Source organism: Pteropus vampyrus, unplaced genomic scaffold (assembly GCF_000151845.1).
Source record: "Pteropus vampyrus isolate Shadow unplaced genomic scaffold, Pvam_2.0 Scaffold29, whole genome shotgun sequence".
NCBI lineage: Eukaryota > Metazoa > Chordata > Mammalia > Chiroptera > Pteropodidae > Pteropus > Pteropus vampyrus.
Window position 1 is genome coordinate 6,745,800 of NW_011888810.1, and position 18,270 is coordinate 6,764,069.

The 18,270-nt window shown below is 52.7% G+C and overlaps 1 protein-coding gene across 2 annotated transcripts in view; it reads left to right on the plus strand.

Moving 5' to 3' along the window:
• NDRG4 (NDRG family member 4) overlaps window positions 1–18,270 on the plus strand; it is a 40,707-nt gene that overhangs the window by 11,320 nt on the left and 11,117 nt on the right. For both annotated transcript variants that reach the window (XM_011356658.2, XM_023528578.1), the window contains exons 2-3: window positions 8,726–8,820; window positions 13,131–13,175. In XM_011356658.2, coding sequence (XP_011354960.1) covers window positions 8,749–8,820; window positions 13,131–13,175 — 117 coding nt within the window. In that variant the 5' untranslated portion in view covers window positions 8,726–8,748. The remainder of the gene's footprint in view (window positions 1–8,725; window positions 8,821–13,130; window positions 13,176–18,270) is intronic.

Below are 18,270 nucleotides of genomic sequence, written 5' to 3' on the forward strand. Positions count from 1 at the left end.
AGGACGGGAGAACTGCCCCGTGGATTGTGCTGCCCACTGGAGAGTGAGCTGCAGGCCCTGCATGGGCTCTAGCACCCTCATTTCTCCTTGGGCAAGCCCCATCCTTTCCCTTTTCTTTGAGTTCTTGTAGCATGTTGGGATGGGTCTCCAAGAAAAATGTCCCAAGTTTAGATTAACTTCAATGGTATATGACAGAACCCAAGATAATAATAGATTAAATAAGATGAAAGTATATTTCCCTCTTTCATAAGCAGAGTCTGAAGATAGGCCACCCAGAATTATGGCTTCATGATTCTCAGGTCCTCAGACTCCTTGTATTTTGCCAGTCTGCCACCTTGAGTATCCTGCCTCAGGGTCCAAAATGGCTGTTCAGGCTCCCACCATCACATCTGTATTCCAGCCAGCAGGAGGGAAGAAGGGTTGAGGAACGGTATGTCTCCTCCCTTCAAGACCATGCTTCCATTTCCAGTCACATGCTTCCATTTACATCTTACTGGAAGAATGTTGCCACATGATCATAAATAGGTTTCATTCGTATCGTCCACCTGCTCATCTAAAATTTGGGAATCTGTTATTTAAGAAGAAGGAGATAATGGATACTGGGGAACAATTAATAGCCTCTGCCACAGCAGGACTTTTTTTACTGGCTCCACACTGAAGCTGCCTACATGGAATGTGTCATCGAGTTTCCAGTTCCGTCTGCCTTTGCCCTGGGTCTGGGGATTGGACGTTTCTTCTGTCTGTGTTTAACACCTGGAGCCATGCTGTGTACAGAAACAGTTCACACACTGGCGCTCTGCCTCAGTAGGAGAAAATTTTATGAAAGAACTATGTTATGTCAACTTTAAAATGCGTGTTTCCCCCCACACTTTAACACCCCTAAATACAGTCTCTGACATGAACATCCAAGTTTGCATCTGAGAGAGAAATTGTGGAGACAGCAGTGGCACCCTCTTGAGAAATGCTGCTCCACCAACATTCTCGATGTCAGAGGAGCCAGGACTGTCGACGTGCACGGATGGCACCAACTTCCTGACAGTGGCATTGGACCCTGACTGCAAAGAAGTTTTAGGAAGACCTTAAACAATCATTTCATTTCTATTTCCCTTTTTAAGAATTCACAAGAGCGACAGATACTTTTAAAAATCTGGGTCTAAGTCTAAAAGAGCGAAATACAAAAAAGTTCTGAATGATAAGAACTCATTATGTGAGTAACAGTTCTGAAATTATTTTGTGTATATACTAGGAATGAAAAAATAAGCAAAAAATATTATGGATCATGAGAGCCAGGTTTCTCGTCATGGCAGAAGAAATTACAAATGAAAGTAGAAAGTTAGGATAAACTATGTGGTGTTGAATTGGAATTAAATGTATCAGTGTGAATTCCAGATTTATACACACACACACACACAGATGGATAGATACAGAATGTGTGTGTGTGTGTGTATGTGTGTGTGTTAGTATATATACATATATTTCCTAGCTCTGCCTACAGAGCTACCCTGGCACAATGACACTCCAGTTCCAGTAGCAATGAGCATACCTCGGGCCTAGATCTGGGTTTCTAGACAGCACCTCCAATCAAAGGAACCAGAGGTCCTTGGAGAAGTGGTTGACTCCAGGGCTGAAGCAGAGGAAATACAAGATGAGTTTAGAACATCATATGAGGCTAGAAAATTAGAAACTACTCAAAAAATGATGGGCACATGGTGAAAGGACCTAAGAGCCACTTAAACAACCCACAATGGCCAAATCTGGCACAATTTGAACAATGAAATAAATAATGATAGCAATGGATTATAACACATTGAATAAAATAAATATCCACGAGTCCATACTAATGTAATAAACAATCGAATAGGTAAGCAAACAGAGAAGAAAGGGTAGCTCTTTCTTACAGAATTCCAATTAATAAATGTAGAAGGGGTGATGGAAATAGAAAAATATCATTAAGCAAACGCCACAATAATAATTGTAGGCAAGAATCATCAGCGGTTGCTCAAATTAGTGGATGGAAGCATAGTGAGAAGCAGGACATTTATGTAGTCCCACAGTATCTTCCCACAAGATACTTATTAATTACAAAAGGAAAAACAGTAACTTTACACTGGAGAAACCTACAGACACTGCCTTAATCAAGTGATCAAGGTTAATATCTCCCGTAGTAAGGCAGGCTGGCAGCATGTACCCCCTGATAGGATGCAATGAGAAGGACACATCGCTTCTGTTGCTTTCTTGCCAAAAATGCATAACCTTGATCTAATCATGAGAAAACAACAAGCAAGCCCAAATCAAGGGACATTCCGCAGAGTTGACTGATCAGTATTCTTCAAAAGTGCTGACATCATGAAACACAAAGACAGACTGAGGAACTGTCCCCGGTTGGTGGAGCCTACATGACAACGAAATGCCACGTGACATTTGGATGAGGACATTATTGGGAAGACCGGTGAAATTCATATAAAGTGTTGTATCAGTGTTTTATTTCCTGGTTTCTCTAATTGTGTTATGGTTCTATAGTATGGCAACATTAGGAGAAGCTGGGTGAAGGGTGGGTAGGCAATTTCTGTGCTTTGCCTTTAATTTTTTTATGCATTTAAATTATTGCAAAATAAAAAGTTAAAAAGTGGGAAGTATTATGTCTTAATTTTGGCAGTGTTTTTTCTTTGCTATTGGCACGTAAAATGTTAGTGTGAGTTATAATCAGTGGCATCTTAGATTTGACGAAATCTGCTTAAAATAAAAATCTCCTTTTATGCCCCTCCAAACCCATGTCCTTCCCTGGAGATGAGTACTGTTGTCATTACCCTTAATCATTGGAAGACTTGGTCTAAATTTGCAGAAAAACATATGCACCTGTTCAGTGCATATGTTTTTTACATAAATGGGTTTATTTATGCTTATTATTCTGTGACATGCCTTTTTCTCTTGACTGCATATTTTAGAATGCTTTTTCTGTCTGTTCGAGTGGAGATTCCTCATTTTTTAAATAGCTGCGTGGTGTTCTGGGGCGTAGGTGTTGCCTGGCTTATTTAACCATTCTCCTGGTGTTCATCTGGGTTGTTTCCACTTTTTTATTACCCTGAACAGTGCTGCAGCGAGCGTCCTTGTGCACTGCATGCCTCTTTAGTGTACGCATAGGCATTTTCTTTAGGAGAAATACCTAAAAACAGAATTGCAGGGTTAACAAATATTTGCATTTTTACAAACTACCAACTTGCCCTCCAAATAAAGTTGAACCTACTGCAGTACAACCAGCAGTCCATGAGAGTAAGTGCTGTTTCCCTCAACCTCACCAACACTGAATGTTATCAGTCTTTTAATAGTTTTCAGTCTGAGTGAAGAATCATCTATTTGTTCATTCATTTCATCTCATTCAACAAAACAGATGGAGGGAGTGTCAGCAGAAACTATGAATGATTGTTGTTGTTATTGTCGTTGTAGAGATACGGTGGGGAAAGGCATTCCAGGCAGAGGGAACAGCATGAACAAAGGCACGTGGGAGGAATATGCCTACTGAGTCAGACGGAGTCTTTGGCTCTGAGTGTCAGAATCTAAGTATGGCTGCTTTAAGCCCAGTGGGAATGTGCTGGAAGAGTGTGTGTGTGTGTGTGTGTGTGTGTGTGTGTGTGCACGCACGTGCTTGTGTTGGCAGGGTGGTGGTGGTGGTTGTTGAGAGATAATTCCTAGGCCCAGATCAAGGAAAAAGCAGGAAAACTGGTCTAGTTCAGACTGGGCAGAAATCAAGGGCCTCATCTAGAGAGAGAAAATGGAGGCTGGGTCAGGAAAGATGTCGTGTTCCCTGCATCCTCCTGTCATGCCATCCACCTGGGGAGACAGAGTGCCTGCACGGTGGGGTTTCAGAGCATGGATTCTGGGCTCACCACAGGGAGACTTGCACCAGTCACTCCCCCATTGAGCCTTTTCCCCTCATCTGTGAAATGGGGGTACCGAGGGAAGGTCTAGTCCCTGTTCCAGCCCCAGTGCTGTCCCAACCCTATCCCAAGTCAGAATAGGGACAGGGAGAGTGATAGATGGGGCCACATACCCATGCAGCTCCAAACCCCTATCAGTGCAGTTGGAAGTTGATTTCCTGGTTTCTGGAGCTGCTTTTCAGACCACGGTGCTGGCGTGGTTGGGGAAAAGGGTGTTTGGACAGGCATCATTCTTTATCTGCGGCACAGACCCCTCTGGCCAGGCCCAGTTGGCTTTGCTCCTTATTGCAGCTTATTTCCTTTACTTGTGTCTTGTAATAATGGGGCCACATAACCAGAATTTCCAGGAGTACAGCTTCCGCAGGGCACCTTGGACCATGACCTTCACCAGGAACTGCCTCACTCTTGCAGCTGAAAGAATACGAGCCATGCCACAGTCTAGCCGCTTTCACAGTTTGGTTTCTCCCTGGCCCACGAGGTCTGGTTCACCTGCATGGTTTCTCCCGAATGTACTAACTTCAGTCCACTTCTGTCTCACCTGCCTTCTCCTTCAGTTCTTGGGTTTCTCAGTGGGACAGCCAAAACTGTCTTGGGGCGGGGAGTGTTCTTCATTGTGCGGCACGGTCCCTGCATCGCGTGGCCGACCTCACCTCTGGCCCTTGGGCACTACGTGCTAGTAGGAGCTCCTGGTTGTTGAGACAACCCCAAATCCCCACAGTACATTTCCCAACCTCCCCGAGCACTGTCTGAGCAGTATGTCCCACTCAACAGTTGCGTCATTCCATAGGATATGTAACTACTACTGAACAGTGGAATTGAAGTGTTTATTGACTAGTTTCAGGAATGGCCAGGTAATCACGTATGTTTTCAACCCTAGTATATCTGAGAGTTCACCTGGCCTAGGTCTCAGCACAGACTCCCATTTAAAGAAACACAAACCAAAAGTAATTGAAAAGAAATGCAATTTCTCTCAAAGAATCCACCCACATCTGCAGGGCTCAGGAGTCCCTCTCAGCAGAGACCTCGCACATGTCTGTCGTCCAGCCCAAGAGGCCCTGTTTCCTCTCCCCCATCCCTTTCCTGTCCCTTCATCGGGGACTTCGGCACAGCCTCCCTCCCAGCAGGTTTGAACCCTTCCCCAGATAGAGGACAGGAGAGACAGACCTCCAGATTTATCTTTGAGAGGCAGACCCCAGTCAGCTGTGTTAAATTATTTTTGTCCCATCCAAGTGGATACAAACATCTTCCATTTAAAAAAGGCATTTTTCTCTCCGCTGTCTCTGTTGCACCTCATAGCTTTCCGAGGCGGACAGAGGAAGGCTAACACTCCCATTTCACAGGCGAGCAATCCATTTAGTGATTTGCTCAAAATAAAGCTAGACAATGAGTAACGCAGAAGAAATATCGGCCATGGTTTCAATGATTCTGGACCTAACCATTCCGAAGCGGAGGGCCGGAACCCATCCCAGCCTGTCTGGTTCTCACGCTCTGTGTTCTCACACTGTGTGTTGCCTTTGGGGAAGCAGGAGTCAGAGGGGGGAAGGGCAGAGTCCCAGCCCACTCTGCTCTGTGCTACCCAACTCCTTGCAGACCTGACCACAAGCCTCCATGCAGGAGGTTTATAGAAATCTCATTTTCTTTTTTTTTTCCCCCGTTCATCTTTATTGCGATATAAAATTGACATATAACATTGTGTAAATTTAAAGTATACATGGGACGATTTGATAAGGAATCTCATTTTCTTATAACTTATCATCTAGCGGCTTCTTTTTTTTTTTTTTTTTTTTAATCACAACTTCTCTAGGAAGAAACTTCTCTGCCCCCGCCCGCCCCTGTGAGAATGTGCGTCCTGGCCTCTGTCTGGAGCCTCACGTATCTGGAGCCCCCCATCACCACGTGCTGGGCCCTGGGCTGTCTCTGTTTTCCATGAACTAAGAAATTCCCCGTTTTCTCTCTAGCCCCCTTCCCCGCCACCTCCTCCATCATAGGCCATCTGTCCCTGCACTGCCCACTCTCAGCCCTTTTAATAGCGCCGTTCTTGGGGAAGATGGTCTCCAGGGTGGTTTCAAAACAGGCCCCGGTGAGGGTGGGGACATCCAGTGCTGCCAAGGAGTTTAATCCAGTGAGGTGCTCAGGGAGGCTGGCAGCTAAAAGCGTCCTAATGGGGGAAGAGTTTTCCAAGGTGGGAGCCCTTCTTTTAGCTCCCTAGCCAGATGGGTGGATGAGTGTGCGCCATCAGAAAGGATGGAAGCAAAAGTGGGGGGAGAGAGGGGAGGGCACCTTCCTAAAAATACAGCCCATCTGCATTGTTAGCTGGTTTCCCCGGAAACCACTGGGAACAGAGCGCTCCAGCCTGATACCAAGGTGCGGAGACCTGGGGGCCTGGGTGGGCAGGGGCCTCCCTGCCTGGCCTCTACGTGCTGGGGACGACGCTCTCCTAGGGGACTCCACAACTCTGGATTAGCCTTCTGCGAGGCCTCGGTGGCCAGCAGCGCTCAGCTCGGCCTCAGCCCATCTCAACTCCAAACTAAACTCGAGTGGGGGCCCCCATGCATTGAGGCACCGTCTTTGTAACACTCTGGAGAGCTGATGCTTCGGGCTTCCGATGGGAGGGAAGGAAGCCTAGGGAGGCTCTGGAGCTGCATCCTGGTCTCCTGACAGCTTGGCCACGGAAATGGGTTCCATCTGAGGCCCTGTGCCCTTGGGTCTCAGGCAACCACTGCGCCAACTCTCCAGTCACTGGGCCTTCCATAGATAGAAGCCAAAGCAGCAGGGGTGAGCAGGGCTGCGATGCGGCAGGAAGCTGGGGAGGTGGTGGCGGATAGGGGGGTGGGGCGTGTATTCTAACCAAACGGCTAGTGGGATCAGCAGCCTTTCAGGGCAGAGGGGGAAGTCTGAGGCTTCATCTGTAGGTGAGGCTAAAAGCAGAGTTAAGAAGGGAAGGAGAGGAAAGAAGAGAGGGAGGGAGAAGAGGAGGGAAAGCAGGTAGGAACCCGCAGGTCAGGAGGCCATGGTGGTAGAGGACGAGCACTGGACTAGACTGGGCGTCCAGAGACCCTGCTTCCAGGCCACGTCTTATCTGGGCCTGCCAGTGAACCTCTCTTAACCTGAGTTTCCTCATCTCACTGACCACCAGGGTGAAATCAGAGAGCACAAGAAAGCCCTTTGAGAGCTGTGACATGCGGTGCCAGAATAAAGAATTGTTCCTGATCTTCAACCAAGTAGTCTTTTTAAAAAATGTTTGTTCCTGATTTCAGATTACAGGCCCTAGTTTTCTGTCTCCCACCCAGGGACAAGGCCTGTCGACTTTATGATGTACCTCCTTCCAGGCTTTTTTGTGGGGCTGTTTGTATTTCTCATAATTTAAATGTTACTGTACATTTTATAACTGCTTTTTCTATTTATTATGACACAAGTGCTTTCCCATGTTATTAAATATCTTTCATAAGTTACTGACCCATAGTCTATCTAATACCCCATTTATGAAAACTTGGCTTTTTACAGTTTTTCTCTAATATTATAAATGGCACTGTGGTGAGCATTCATACAGATAAATCACGAGGTGCCCTCTCTGGTTTCCTTAGGAAATTTCTTCCAGGGGGAGGACTGCTGAGTCTAAGAGTATGAATCTTTTAAGTAATTTTAATTCATTCTATAAAACTGCCCTCCAGAAAGATGTATCAATTTATACACCCACAAGAAATATAAGTGCCAGTTTCAGCGCATCTTTGCCAGCACTGCAAAGTTTGCCAGTTCCATTGGCAAAAAAAAAAAAAAAAAGTATCTTGTTTTAATCTGAATTTCTTTGACTTCTAGTGAGCTTTAATATTTTCCCATCTATTTATTGGCCAATGTTAATTCTTTTATGAATTTCCAGTTCGTGTCCTTGGCTAGTTTTTCTCTTGGTGCATTCTGATCTATACCAGCCTGATTCAAGTGAAGGATGGCAGTCCCAGGCCAGACCGATTGTGGGGTCCTGGGAACCCTCCTCTCCCCACTGGCTCCTCCAAACACACACACACACACACACACACACGCATGCACGCACGCACGCACGACCCTTCTCTCTCTTGAGGTTCAGAGGCCCCGGGTCTACCAGGAACAACCAGCCATTAGGGCCCGGGACCTGCTGACCAGCAGCTGTGGGTTGAGTGGTCAGCAGGTGTCATCCCTCCTTCAGGGAGTATGTCGTGATAGGCGCCCACTCCTTCAACATCATCCTGCCTGCCACACTGCCGGACCCCCCTCCCCTCTCAGGGCCATCCTCACCCAGGCTTGTCCTTCGAGGCCTCCAGGACAGCCTTCAGCTCTGTCCCTCTGTGTCCTCTAGGACCCCACTGACCACTTCTGACACGGGGTAGGGGGGAGAGGGGGATAGGAGGGTTCGGTCCGCTTCTGACCCCACTTTTGGCCTCCCCACACTTGCCCCTCTGCCTCTCAATAAATGCAGAAATTTACTTGAAATTGTTCTAGGGGTCATCCTGTATTGCTTTCCTTTTTCTTTTCTCTTTCTTTTATTTCCTTTTTTTTTTTTTTTTTCTCAACGTTTAACTTTTAAGAACAAATAATGCAATGACATCCCTGAGCCAAGCAGGCGAGTCTTGCAGACGTAGCCTTGCTGCCGGGTGAAGCACAGCGATGGGCCTGCGCTCGGGGACCCGGGGATGGAGCGGTCGGCGTGGTGCCTGTGCACCTGACCCAGCCCGGGCTTGTGCTGCGAGAGTCAGAGCAGGGCTGGGGCATCCCCACCGCAGCAGGCCCCAACCCTCGTCCTCTCCCTCCCTCCCCAGGGCTCCTGCTCCACGACGTGACCATGGCCGGGCTGCAGGAGCTGCGATTCCCCGAGGAGAAGCCGCTGCTCCGGGGCCAGGACGCCGCGGAGCTGGTGAGTCGCCCCGTCATCGTCCTGGGGCGGATGGCGCCCCCTCGTGGTTAAGGAGGAAGCTGCGGGCCTTTGCTCTATGGGGGGCGGGGAGGTCGAGCCACGTGGCAGGAATCCTCAGGCCACCCCGAGAAGCCTAGTCCCTGCCTTGGGAGCGTCCCCTGCCAGGCTGAGTACCCACGCGACTAACACCCAGCCAACTTCTCCGCAGCTCTGGCTGTCTTTGAGGATGGGAGGCTCTTTAGAAGAGTTACCCGCATTGCAATGATGAGAAATCTGAGGCACAGAAAGGTTAATGCGCTTGGCCAAGGTCACACAGCACCTAGGGAGTGAGGCCTGAGTCAACTGCTGGTTCTGGGAGGCCCTCACGTCCCCAGGGGGATGCGTCCTGCAGGGCCACGGTGCGTCCCCATCTTCCGGGGCCTGTTCCTTGCCTGCAGCTCATCTGTTCCTTACAAGCTCTGAGGTATGAGGGCAAGCATCACCAGCACTGCCTCCAGGAGCAGCGGGACAGAGGCACTTGAGGTCGTTACGTTGTCCCAAAGAGCCCTCACTGGGGCTCTAGGCCTTAGATTCCAGTTATTTATACCTTACACTTTCTCGTTGTGGTGACACCTGGCACTTCTTCCCTTTCCCTCCTTGCAAGGAATTCCAGGGTCTCAGGACTGGTTATACTGTCCCAACACACTTCTCTCCTCCCTTCACTGCCACTTTACAGATGGAGAAGCCAGGGGCACAGTCCCTGAACCATCCCTGCCCTGCCCCAGCCTCCCCCAGCCTCCTTCAAGAAGGAGTGAGCCCAAGAGCCACTGGGCACCACATGTTGAGACAGAGGGTCTGGCCAGGGCTCCAGGGGCCCAACCCCATGAGGCCAGCAGTCCTGCCCCTGAGAAGGGTACAGTCTCTTATCTCTAAGACAGAACCTTGAATTAACTTATATAAGTCCTGTTTATCTAAGGGCAGCCCCCCAGGAATGGTCAGGGGATGGCGGGCGAGCTATAAAATGCACACACTCATCCTTCTCCCTGGTCAAGCCTCCATCATCTTTTGTCCAGATGCTCACAGGAGCCTCCTCACGGGCCCTTTACGCTGCACAACCCTCTGAAACCATATCATGTCACTCTTCTGTTTAAAGCTGGTCCTTGGCTGCCATCTCACTCAGAGTTACAGCCACAGCCATTCCGGGGCCCAGGGTGAGACCTGCTCCCCGCTCTTCCCTCTCTTGCCTCCCAGGCTCGCTGTTCTTCGTGGAACAAGCTGATCATACTCCCAGCTGTTCCCTCTGCCTGGGATTTGCTAGCCAGCCCAGAACTTTTCAAGGTTGGCCTCTCATTTTATTTAGGCTCTGCTCAAATACCACCTCCTCAAAGAGGCCTCTGACCACCAGGTCTAATATTAACACCCCGCCATCCCCTGTGCCTGGCCTGGGCACTCACCACCCTGGGGCCGTGCCCTGCAGGCTCCTGGAGCAGAAACCTTGTGGGTTTTGTTCCCCACATCCTCCCAGTGCCTAGCATAAGAGGCACTCAGTAGTGATGGGCCAGGTGGAAGCTGCAGATTATGATGCAGCTCAGAAGTTTCTCCACTAGACAGGTACAACCAGCCTGTCTTTTGAGATGTTCAAGCAGAAGCCAGCCTTCTTGTGAGACAGATGGTAGCCCTCAGGGATCCCTACATGCATCACAAGAGCTGAGGTGCAGGGGTTATGCGACAGACTGTACGGAGGTGCTGCCTGTTGGTATGGGGTGTGCGTCTTTGTGAAGCAAGGAGAGCTGAGGGCACCATGGCCCCACACGCCTTGTCTTGTGCTTGTCTCTTCCACCCCTCACCTCAACAGGGCACCCCAAAAGATGCCCCCACACCCCTTCTCTGCCAGCCAGGCCCAGCCCCTTAATGCCCCTCCCTCCATGACTTCATGAGCATGGCCCCCTTTGGCCACCAGCCTGGCTCTGCCTTCTTTCTGCCACATTTGGTATCACTCACTTCAGCCCACCTGGACCTCGACCAGAGCCACTGATTGCCCTGCTCTGCACGAGGATCTGTGTTTCAGTGTTCATGGAGGCCTCAAATCCCCAGCTTAGTTTCCTTCCTCCCCCGCTCCAACCCCTCTCTCAGGACAATACAAGCCCCCCGACTGTGGACCTGGGCACATCTGCTTTTTCCAAAGGCATGTTAACAGCCCCGTCCCAAGTCCCCTCGAATGCCTCCTAGGTGTCCCTGGCATGGCCTTTCCAGATTTCGGTGACACCTGGTACAGTTCTGCCTCCCTCTTTGCCTCCCTGAGCAATCCTGGCTTTCTCCTTCCCAGAAGGTTACACTCGAAGACGCTGCAGTGTGTGAAAGCGTCTGTCTCTTTCACTCTTTAAATCCTCCATGACCTGCTAGGTGCAAGTCCTCCGAGTTCAGTGAGGAGTGAACACTTCCACTCATTACCTGCCACCACCCCCATTCTTCCACACCGCCCCCCCAACATGGTTCCTCCTGGACCTCCAGGGTCTCTGGACTGGCTTGTATTCCTGCTGTTTCTGGGATTGGGGTCCTGCCCCTCCAGCAGCTTCCCCTTCTCCTGGGGCCCCCCCTAGCACCCTGAAAGTGCACAGCACACTCTGACATTATCAGCCTCATCTTTTGTGTTTAGTTTTGTTTTTAACAAAATTGCCTCCTCTCTCCTTCTCTGAGATAACTGAGCCTTTCGAGTCTTGAGAATAAAAATCTCCCACGTCTCTTGCCCCTGCCCCCCTCATGTATGGTCTTCCCATGAGAGGATTCATCAGACCAGCCTGTCCCCTTCCCTGAGACCCCCATCCTCTTCCTTCAGTCCCACCCCCTTCCTCGGAGGTTCAGGAGTGGCCTGAGCCCCCAGGCCCTGAAGGAAGCAGGAGATGAGGCCCAAGGACAGCCATCGTTTCTGTGACAGTGTGACAGTGTGACAGTGTGACTGTATCATTGTTTGTGATACAGTCACAGTCCCCAAAGCCTGGGTATGGGACCCTGCAGTGCCATGTGATTCTCTCCCCCACCCCCTCCACCCCAATGCCAGATACAAGCGTTCAAACTTCTCCTTATTTTGTTAACGTCAGGAATTGTTTGTTTTCCTTCTTTTCCCTTCTACTCCTGTGCCTTGGGGTCGTCGTCCTTCTTTTTTGCATGTCAGCGTCCGTCCCCTTCTCTTGCTGTATCCTGGTTATAATCTGATCATCTCATTTATCCACCTGTTTAACGAGTAGAGGCTTATGGGGCATCTGTGGCATGCGGAGCCCAGTGCAGGACAGTCCTGTACCTAGGACGGAACAGCAGCTAACACCATGCTTCTCATTTAATCCTCGTGGAACTGGAGGCTAAGTGGCCTTCCCGGAGCTGGCCGGAGGGGAGCAGAGAGGTCTCTAGACAGACACAGCAGGAGGCAGAGCGGAGGCTGGCATCTCTGCTCTTTCTGGGCGTGTGCTGACACCACCACCACCACCTGCCCCCCTGAGGTTTCTTCCCCCCTCTCCCCCCACCCCGAGTCAGACCAGAGAGGGTGCAGAGTGTCTGAACACGGGTCGCAGCCTCCGCCCCTCCCCTCTCCATCTCCGCTGCCTGTGAGCAGCGGGTGCGCGTCTGAGCTGCGATCCCGCCGTTCTCGAAGTCAGACTCATTCATCCGGATCTCTTGTCTTTGGAGCCCACTCCGTGTCAGGCTTTGTGCTGCCGGCAGAGCCAGACGTGGTCCCGCCCTCGCGGCGCCTGCAGTCGCGGGGGAGAAACGGGCACCAATCACAGACTCGCACCGGTCAGTGTAAACGAGCCCGAAAGCGGGGACCTGGTGTTTTGAGAGAGCAAAGCAGGCAGGTCTGGAAAGGCGGGAGGGGCCCCCGCCGCAGGCGCAGGCAGCTCCTCCTGCGGGCCAGAAAAACCCGGGTCCTCTGCCCCACCCCTAAAGGGGGTGTGGTGGTCATGCCCCCTCTGCTCGCCTTCCCCGCCTTCCCGGGCCTCTGTCCTTGTGCCCTGATAGTCGGACCTCGAAAACCATCTGTGGGGGCAGCATGACAAAGAGACCACCAGCAAGGAGTTGCAGTCAGAGACTCCACCACTTCTAGCCCTGTGGCTCTCTCAGCCATTCTGAGCCTCACCCTACTCTCCTGTCAATCCATGTGAGTAGCTGCTCGTAGGCTCACCCGCCAGGCACTGACTAGCCCATTGCTTGGCGCTTGGGAGGCCCTGGGCCACTCGTGTTAACATTAAGATAGAATGGGGAACAGCAAGCGAATCTGTTTGAGCCCCTGTGCCCTTTCCCCAGCCTAATGCCCACCCCCTCTGTTTGTCTTCCTTTAGGAGAACTCCGACACCTTCCTCTTGGCTGTGGACACAGACTGGAAGGTAGGTCTCAGCTCAGCCTCCTGAGCTGGCCAGCCCTTCGCCCACCCAGCCTGGTCTCAAAGGAAGGTCACAGCTCTTCCGTGTGCCTCAGCCTGGAGCGGCAGGGGCTTGGCACTTTCCAGCTCCAGGATCTCCCTCACTGCTCACAGTGGCTCTGCCTGCCCGCCCCCTGTCCAGTGGGGAAATGCATTCTCGCTCCCTGAACAGGAATGGGGGAAGGAAGGCCTGGGGGGAGTAAGGAGGGATGTGGGAGGAGGGATGCTGTCATGTGAATCAGCATTTTCCTCCAATGAAAGCCACGCTGATGCTCCGAAATAGCTCCTGTTTCCATGGCAGCTGTTGCTGGGACAACTGTGTCCTCTTTAGCTTGATGCCAGATTCCTGTGAAAACTAAAACTGTTCTTTGTTTTTATTACTCTGCACGATGATTGCACTCACTTGGCCAGACATTTCTCCCCTCTGAGTCCCATGTGGCCATTTATTTCTGGGTCTCAGAAAACGTCTGGCAGCAGACATAAGGAGAACCTTGCCTTTTGGGGACCCTACTAGCCATCCAAACATTCCGAACAAATTCAGACCTTTCTAGGACCTTCCTCTTGGCTAGATGGAACCAGCCTCAAGCCACTGCCCCAGTCTTGCCTGACTTCGATTTGGGTCAGTCTCCAAGCCCCTCAACAGCCCCAGCCTTGTGTCCTGGACACAAAGGTGATTCGGGAGGCGGGGTGACCTGCGGGCTCCTCCCCTGACCACACAGCTCTGCAGCGAGGACCCGATCGGGCCTGTGAGCCGGCCCCTGGGTCAGGAGCCCTTTCAAGGACGCAAGTGGAGGCATCAAAACAGCCAGTGTGCTCATGCTCCGGTCCCCCGGGAGTTTGTGCTCCAACTATAAAAAACTCTGGAGCTAGGAAGGACAGGATGAGACCTGGGGAGTAGGAAACAGGCGCCCAGGCAGAGAGATGGGAGGCCTGCGGCCATCTCAGCCACCTCAGGGAGATCAGGGCGGGCACACCAGGGGGTCCTCTTTGTCTTCCCTGCTCAGACTGAGGGCGAGGACGTGTAGACGAGCAGGCCCTCCTCCCCAGGAGAGCACTGGTGAAATAACCCCCCAGAGCAGCCAGCTGCTGCCTGACACCAAAACACACACACCCTGGGGTGGGGGCCGGGGGAGACGACTCTACCAAAGAGGAGAGGGAAAACATAGGGTCCTTCGTACCCCATGGTGGCCACTCCATGTGTGCGGGACCCCGGCTCTTAAGAGCCCTCACTTGGCAAAGGGCAGCGTGTGTCAAAAGGCAACTTATCTATTATGGTTACACCATGTGGAGGCTGCCTTTTTAAAAAAAAAAAAAAAAAGAAAAAGAAAAAAAATCAGCTGCAAGGATGGCCATTATCTGGGTCCAGGCCTAGCATGGATTTTATCCCGTTTTGTCCCTTGCCTCAGTGGGCCCGGCCAGTGGGAGATGCAGAAGTACAAACACAAGAGCCAGACGGACCTCGGTCCAGGTGCTGGCCCTGCCCTTTATGGGCCACATGACCTCCGGCACATGTCATTGCTTCATTTGTACAGGGAGACAGGCACCTTGGACCTTCTCAGGTTTCTGTAGGGTTGGGGATGGTGCTTGCAGGCCGGGCACTCAGATCCTCGGCTGACCGTGACTAGTGATCACTAAAGCATGGAGTCGGAGCCAGACTCCCTGGGTGTGGTTCCTGGCTCTGTGCTCACCGTCTGTGTGATGTTGAGAATATTCCTGAACCCTTCTGTGCCTCCTTTTCTTCATCTATGAAGTGGGTGTTAAGAAGATAAAATGAGGTAACATGTGTAAAGCACATGGGAGATCCTCCAACTATTAGAGCATTTGCTACTCTTAATGTGAACTCAGGCTCCAAGTGCTGAGGTGCTTGTAAGCGCCACTGCTTACGAGCTGAGCGGGAAAATGAACCTCTCTGCGCTTCAGTTTCCTAATCCTTTCTCACAGGTTCGTGAGCATTAAGTGTTATCCTTGCAGCGACCTATGCAATAGGCACACTGCTGTTTTCCCATTTACAGATGTGGAGGCTCAGAGAGGCTGACTGGCTTGCCCAAGGTCACACAGCTCTGACTGGTGCATGGATTTGGCTAGCAGGACCTGAACCTGCCTTGTTCAGCCATAGCCACGGCACAGCCTCCAGGGGGAAGGGCCGAGTTTGGAGAAGCACAGGATCGATTGATTGTCTTTCCGACCAGACGTGGGCGGGGCCTGGGCAGGCATGCGCTCAGGTCTGGAGTGATATATGCAGGGTTTTGTCATCCTGATAGCAACTCTGTAAGGAAAGCACAATTCCTGTTTCACAGTTGAGGAGACTGAGGCACAGAGGTGTCTGAGGTCAGCTTCTCACCTGCGTCCAAGGGTGGGAGAGGCCACTCAGAGTAGGCTTGGAGTAGGCATAAGAGTGGATGGGGACCATAGAGGAGCAGGGGTTTGGTGGTGAAAAAGGTGGAAGGCCACCTCTCCCCAACTTCGAGAAGCACATTTGTGGACAGGTCAGGGGGCAAGGCTGTGCCTTTGCAGCCTGCCTCAGTGGCCAGAGCCTCTTCCTGTGCCTAAGTGGCTTCAGGGAACAGGAAGCATGGCCAAGATGTGAGGGGCCTGGGGGACAGCCCATTCCATGTCCTGGCTGCCCTGGGCAAGCACAGGGCCCAGCACTCTGCACCAGGCCTGCAGAGCAAGGGGTCCAAGATGGGGCAGGGTAAGTGGTTGGTGCTTCCCAGGCAGAGGATATGGCCGTGAATAGTGTACATGGCAAGTGCTGACCAGGTCACTAAGCACCCAGGGACACAGAAGTGACCACCTTCCCCCAGGGCAGCCAGCTAGTGAGCAGGGCTGTCAGTGCAGGCCGGGGAGAATGGCACGGTCCTTCACCAAAGAGACAGAATACAGGCATGGGTGCCCAGCACCCCTCCCTTCTGTCAATCCTGCCTCTCTCAGTCCTTGGGCTCCCTCTTCTGCACCCTCCCTGGCCTATTTCCTCTCCTCTTCTGCTCTCCTTTGCTCACCCCCCACCCCCCTGTCTCTAGCCAGCTTGCTACCCAAAGCCTTGCTGCTCAGGAGGACAGCGGAGAGCCTGAGGTGGCTCATGTGTCCTGCCCTCCAGAGATCCAAGAGCCAAGCACCAGGCTGGTTGGTTGGTCCCAGGAAGAGGGCTGGGTGGGTCTGCTGGAGGTAAGCATGTCCACTTCAGTAGGCCGCTTCCTGTCCCTTTCTCACTCCCTGGTGGCCTCCAGCCATTGCTACAGAATAGGAGTGGGGAGGGCAGACCTGGTGTGTGCCCCACCATACTCCTGGTCCTGCAGTCCTCCCAGGCCTCCTGGCTCCTGAAGCCCACTTTTAGCAGTGGGGGCTGCCCTAGGGGAGACCCTGGGGAGGGGTGATATAGAGAAGAAACAGTCAACCCCCTGGAACAGGGTAATGACCCAGGTTGCCCCAAGAAGTAGTGATACCCTACGTCCTCTCAAGGGTAAGTGATACAGGGTATGGGCCAAGGGCTGTGACGTCTAAGACATACCTGTGTGGCCTGCCATGCCCTGCATTGGTGTGGGTGTCTGCGAGAGGCTCTTGTGTACAGGGCACGCCTGTGCACGTGGCCAAGTCCCCCCTGTTCCCAGGCCCCTGTATATGGCTGCAGCTGTCGGTGTGTGCCTGTGTGCTGGGGCAGGTAGGATGCAGGGGCTGGGGCCCATCAAAGATGATGTGTTGCTGGGGGGTTGGGGGACTGGGAGGAGCAAGAGCAGGGTGAGCGAAGACCTCCCAAGCCAATTGGAGCCAGGTTTGTCTCCCCACAGCCAATCTGGGAGCTGGGGCTCCAGGCGAACCAGTGGCTGCTCAGAAACCCTGCAGAGAGGAGGGGCCAGCCTAGGACAGGCAGCCTCCGCATATAAATGGCCCTGGAGCAGGTGCCCCATCTCAGAGCCGCTGGTCACCCGCTGGAGCTGCCCCCTCCCCCTGGACCCCAGTGACTCAGGCCTCTGTTGGCCCTTCCTCGTCGAAGCGGGTTGCCTCCCCCGGCAGAATGCCCGAGTGCTGGGATGGGGTGAGTGAGGGTTGTGGGGGCGGCGAGGCCGTTGGGGAGGAAGAGGTATCCCTCTGTGCTCAGTGGCAGATCTGCCTTCAGTGGCCTCACCTACCGGGAATTGAGGCAAAGCCAGCAGCTTCTAGCCCCCTGGTGACTCAGGCCTGCAGCAGTGATTGGAGGTTACCTGCCATTCAGGACCTGGGGGGGAGGGCTAAGATTTGTGGAAAAGGAACTGGGCTGTGACTTGACTGTCAGCCTGTGCGGACCTATCTGCCAGCGTGTGTACATCCCACTGACATGTACCCTTTCCCTGGCACTACCAGGCTGGTGGCTGCCTTGCGCCTGTGATCACTTCAGCCCCGGAGGAGGCTGTGCCCCCTGCGTGTCTGGCTGTCTGTGCAGGTGTCAGCCCTCCTGACCTTGCGGGGCTGTTTGTGCGGGCGGCTGCACCGAAATGCAAACAGGACACACAGCCTCTTCCTTCCTTAGGAGGTGCTTGCAGCCCCTGCGCGGTCCGCAGGGCACTGTGAGCAGCTCTGGGGCGCGGTGTCGACCAGGCCTTCCGGCGGGATTTCTGTGGGGAAGAGACACGGAGGGGTCGCGGCACCTTATTTTGTGGATGGGGGAAGGCAAGCTGGAGCCTTGAGGCTGCAGGGCTGGAGGTCCCAGGTGGGCCCAGGCGCCTCCTACGCCGCGGGCAGCAGTGCCCAGGGGCGCTGTTCTTCCTCAATAAGGAAGAGGCAGGGACACACCTACTGCTTCACCCCCCACCCCGGCCTGCCCTGCGGGGTCTGCAGACAGACCATGGCGTTGCCCGCACCCAGGCTACGACATCCGTGTCTCCCTGCGGTGCGGCCCTGGTCCGCTGCATGGTTGATACCGGCCACGGAGAGGATCACACTAGCTCTCCCACCCCACCCCCGCGCGCGAGCTGAAACCCAGCTTCGAGGGCCGCGCAGCCCTCAAGGTCACCGGCGAGGGTAGACGCTCCCGCCAAGGGGGTACTGGCTGCCGCAGTGCTTTCTGCCTGCGCCCAACTGGGGAT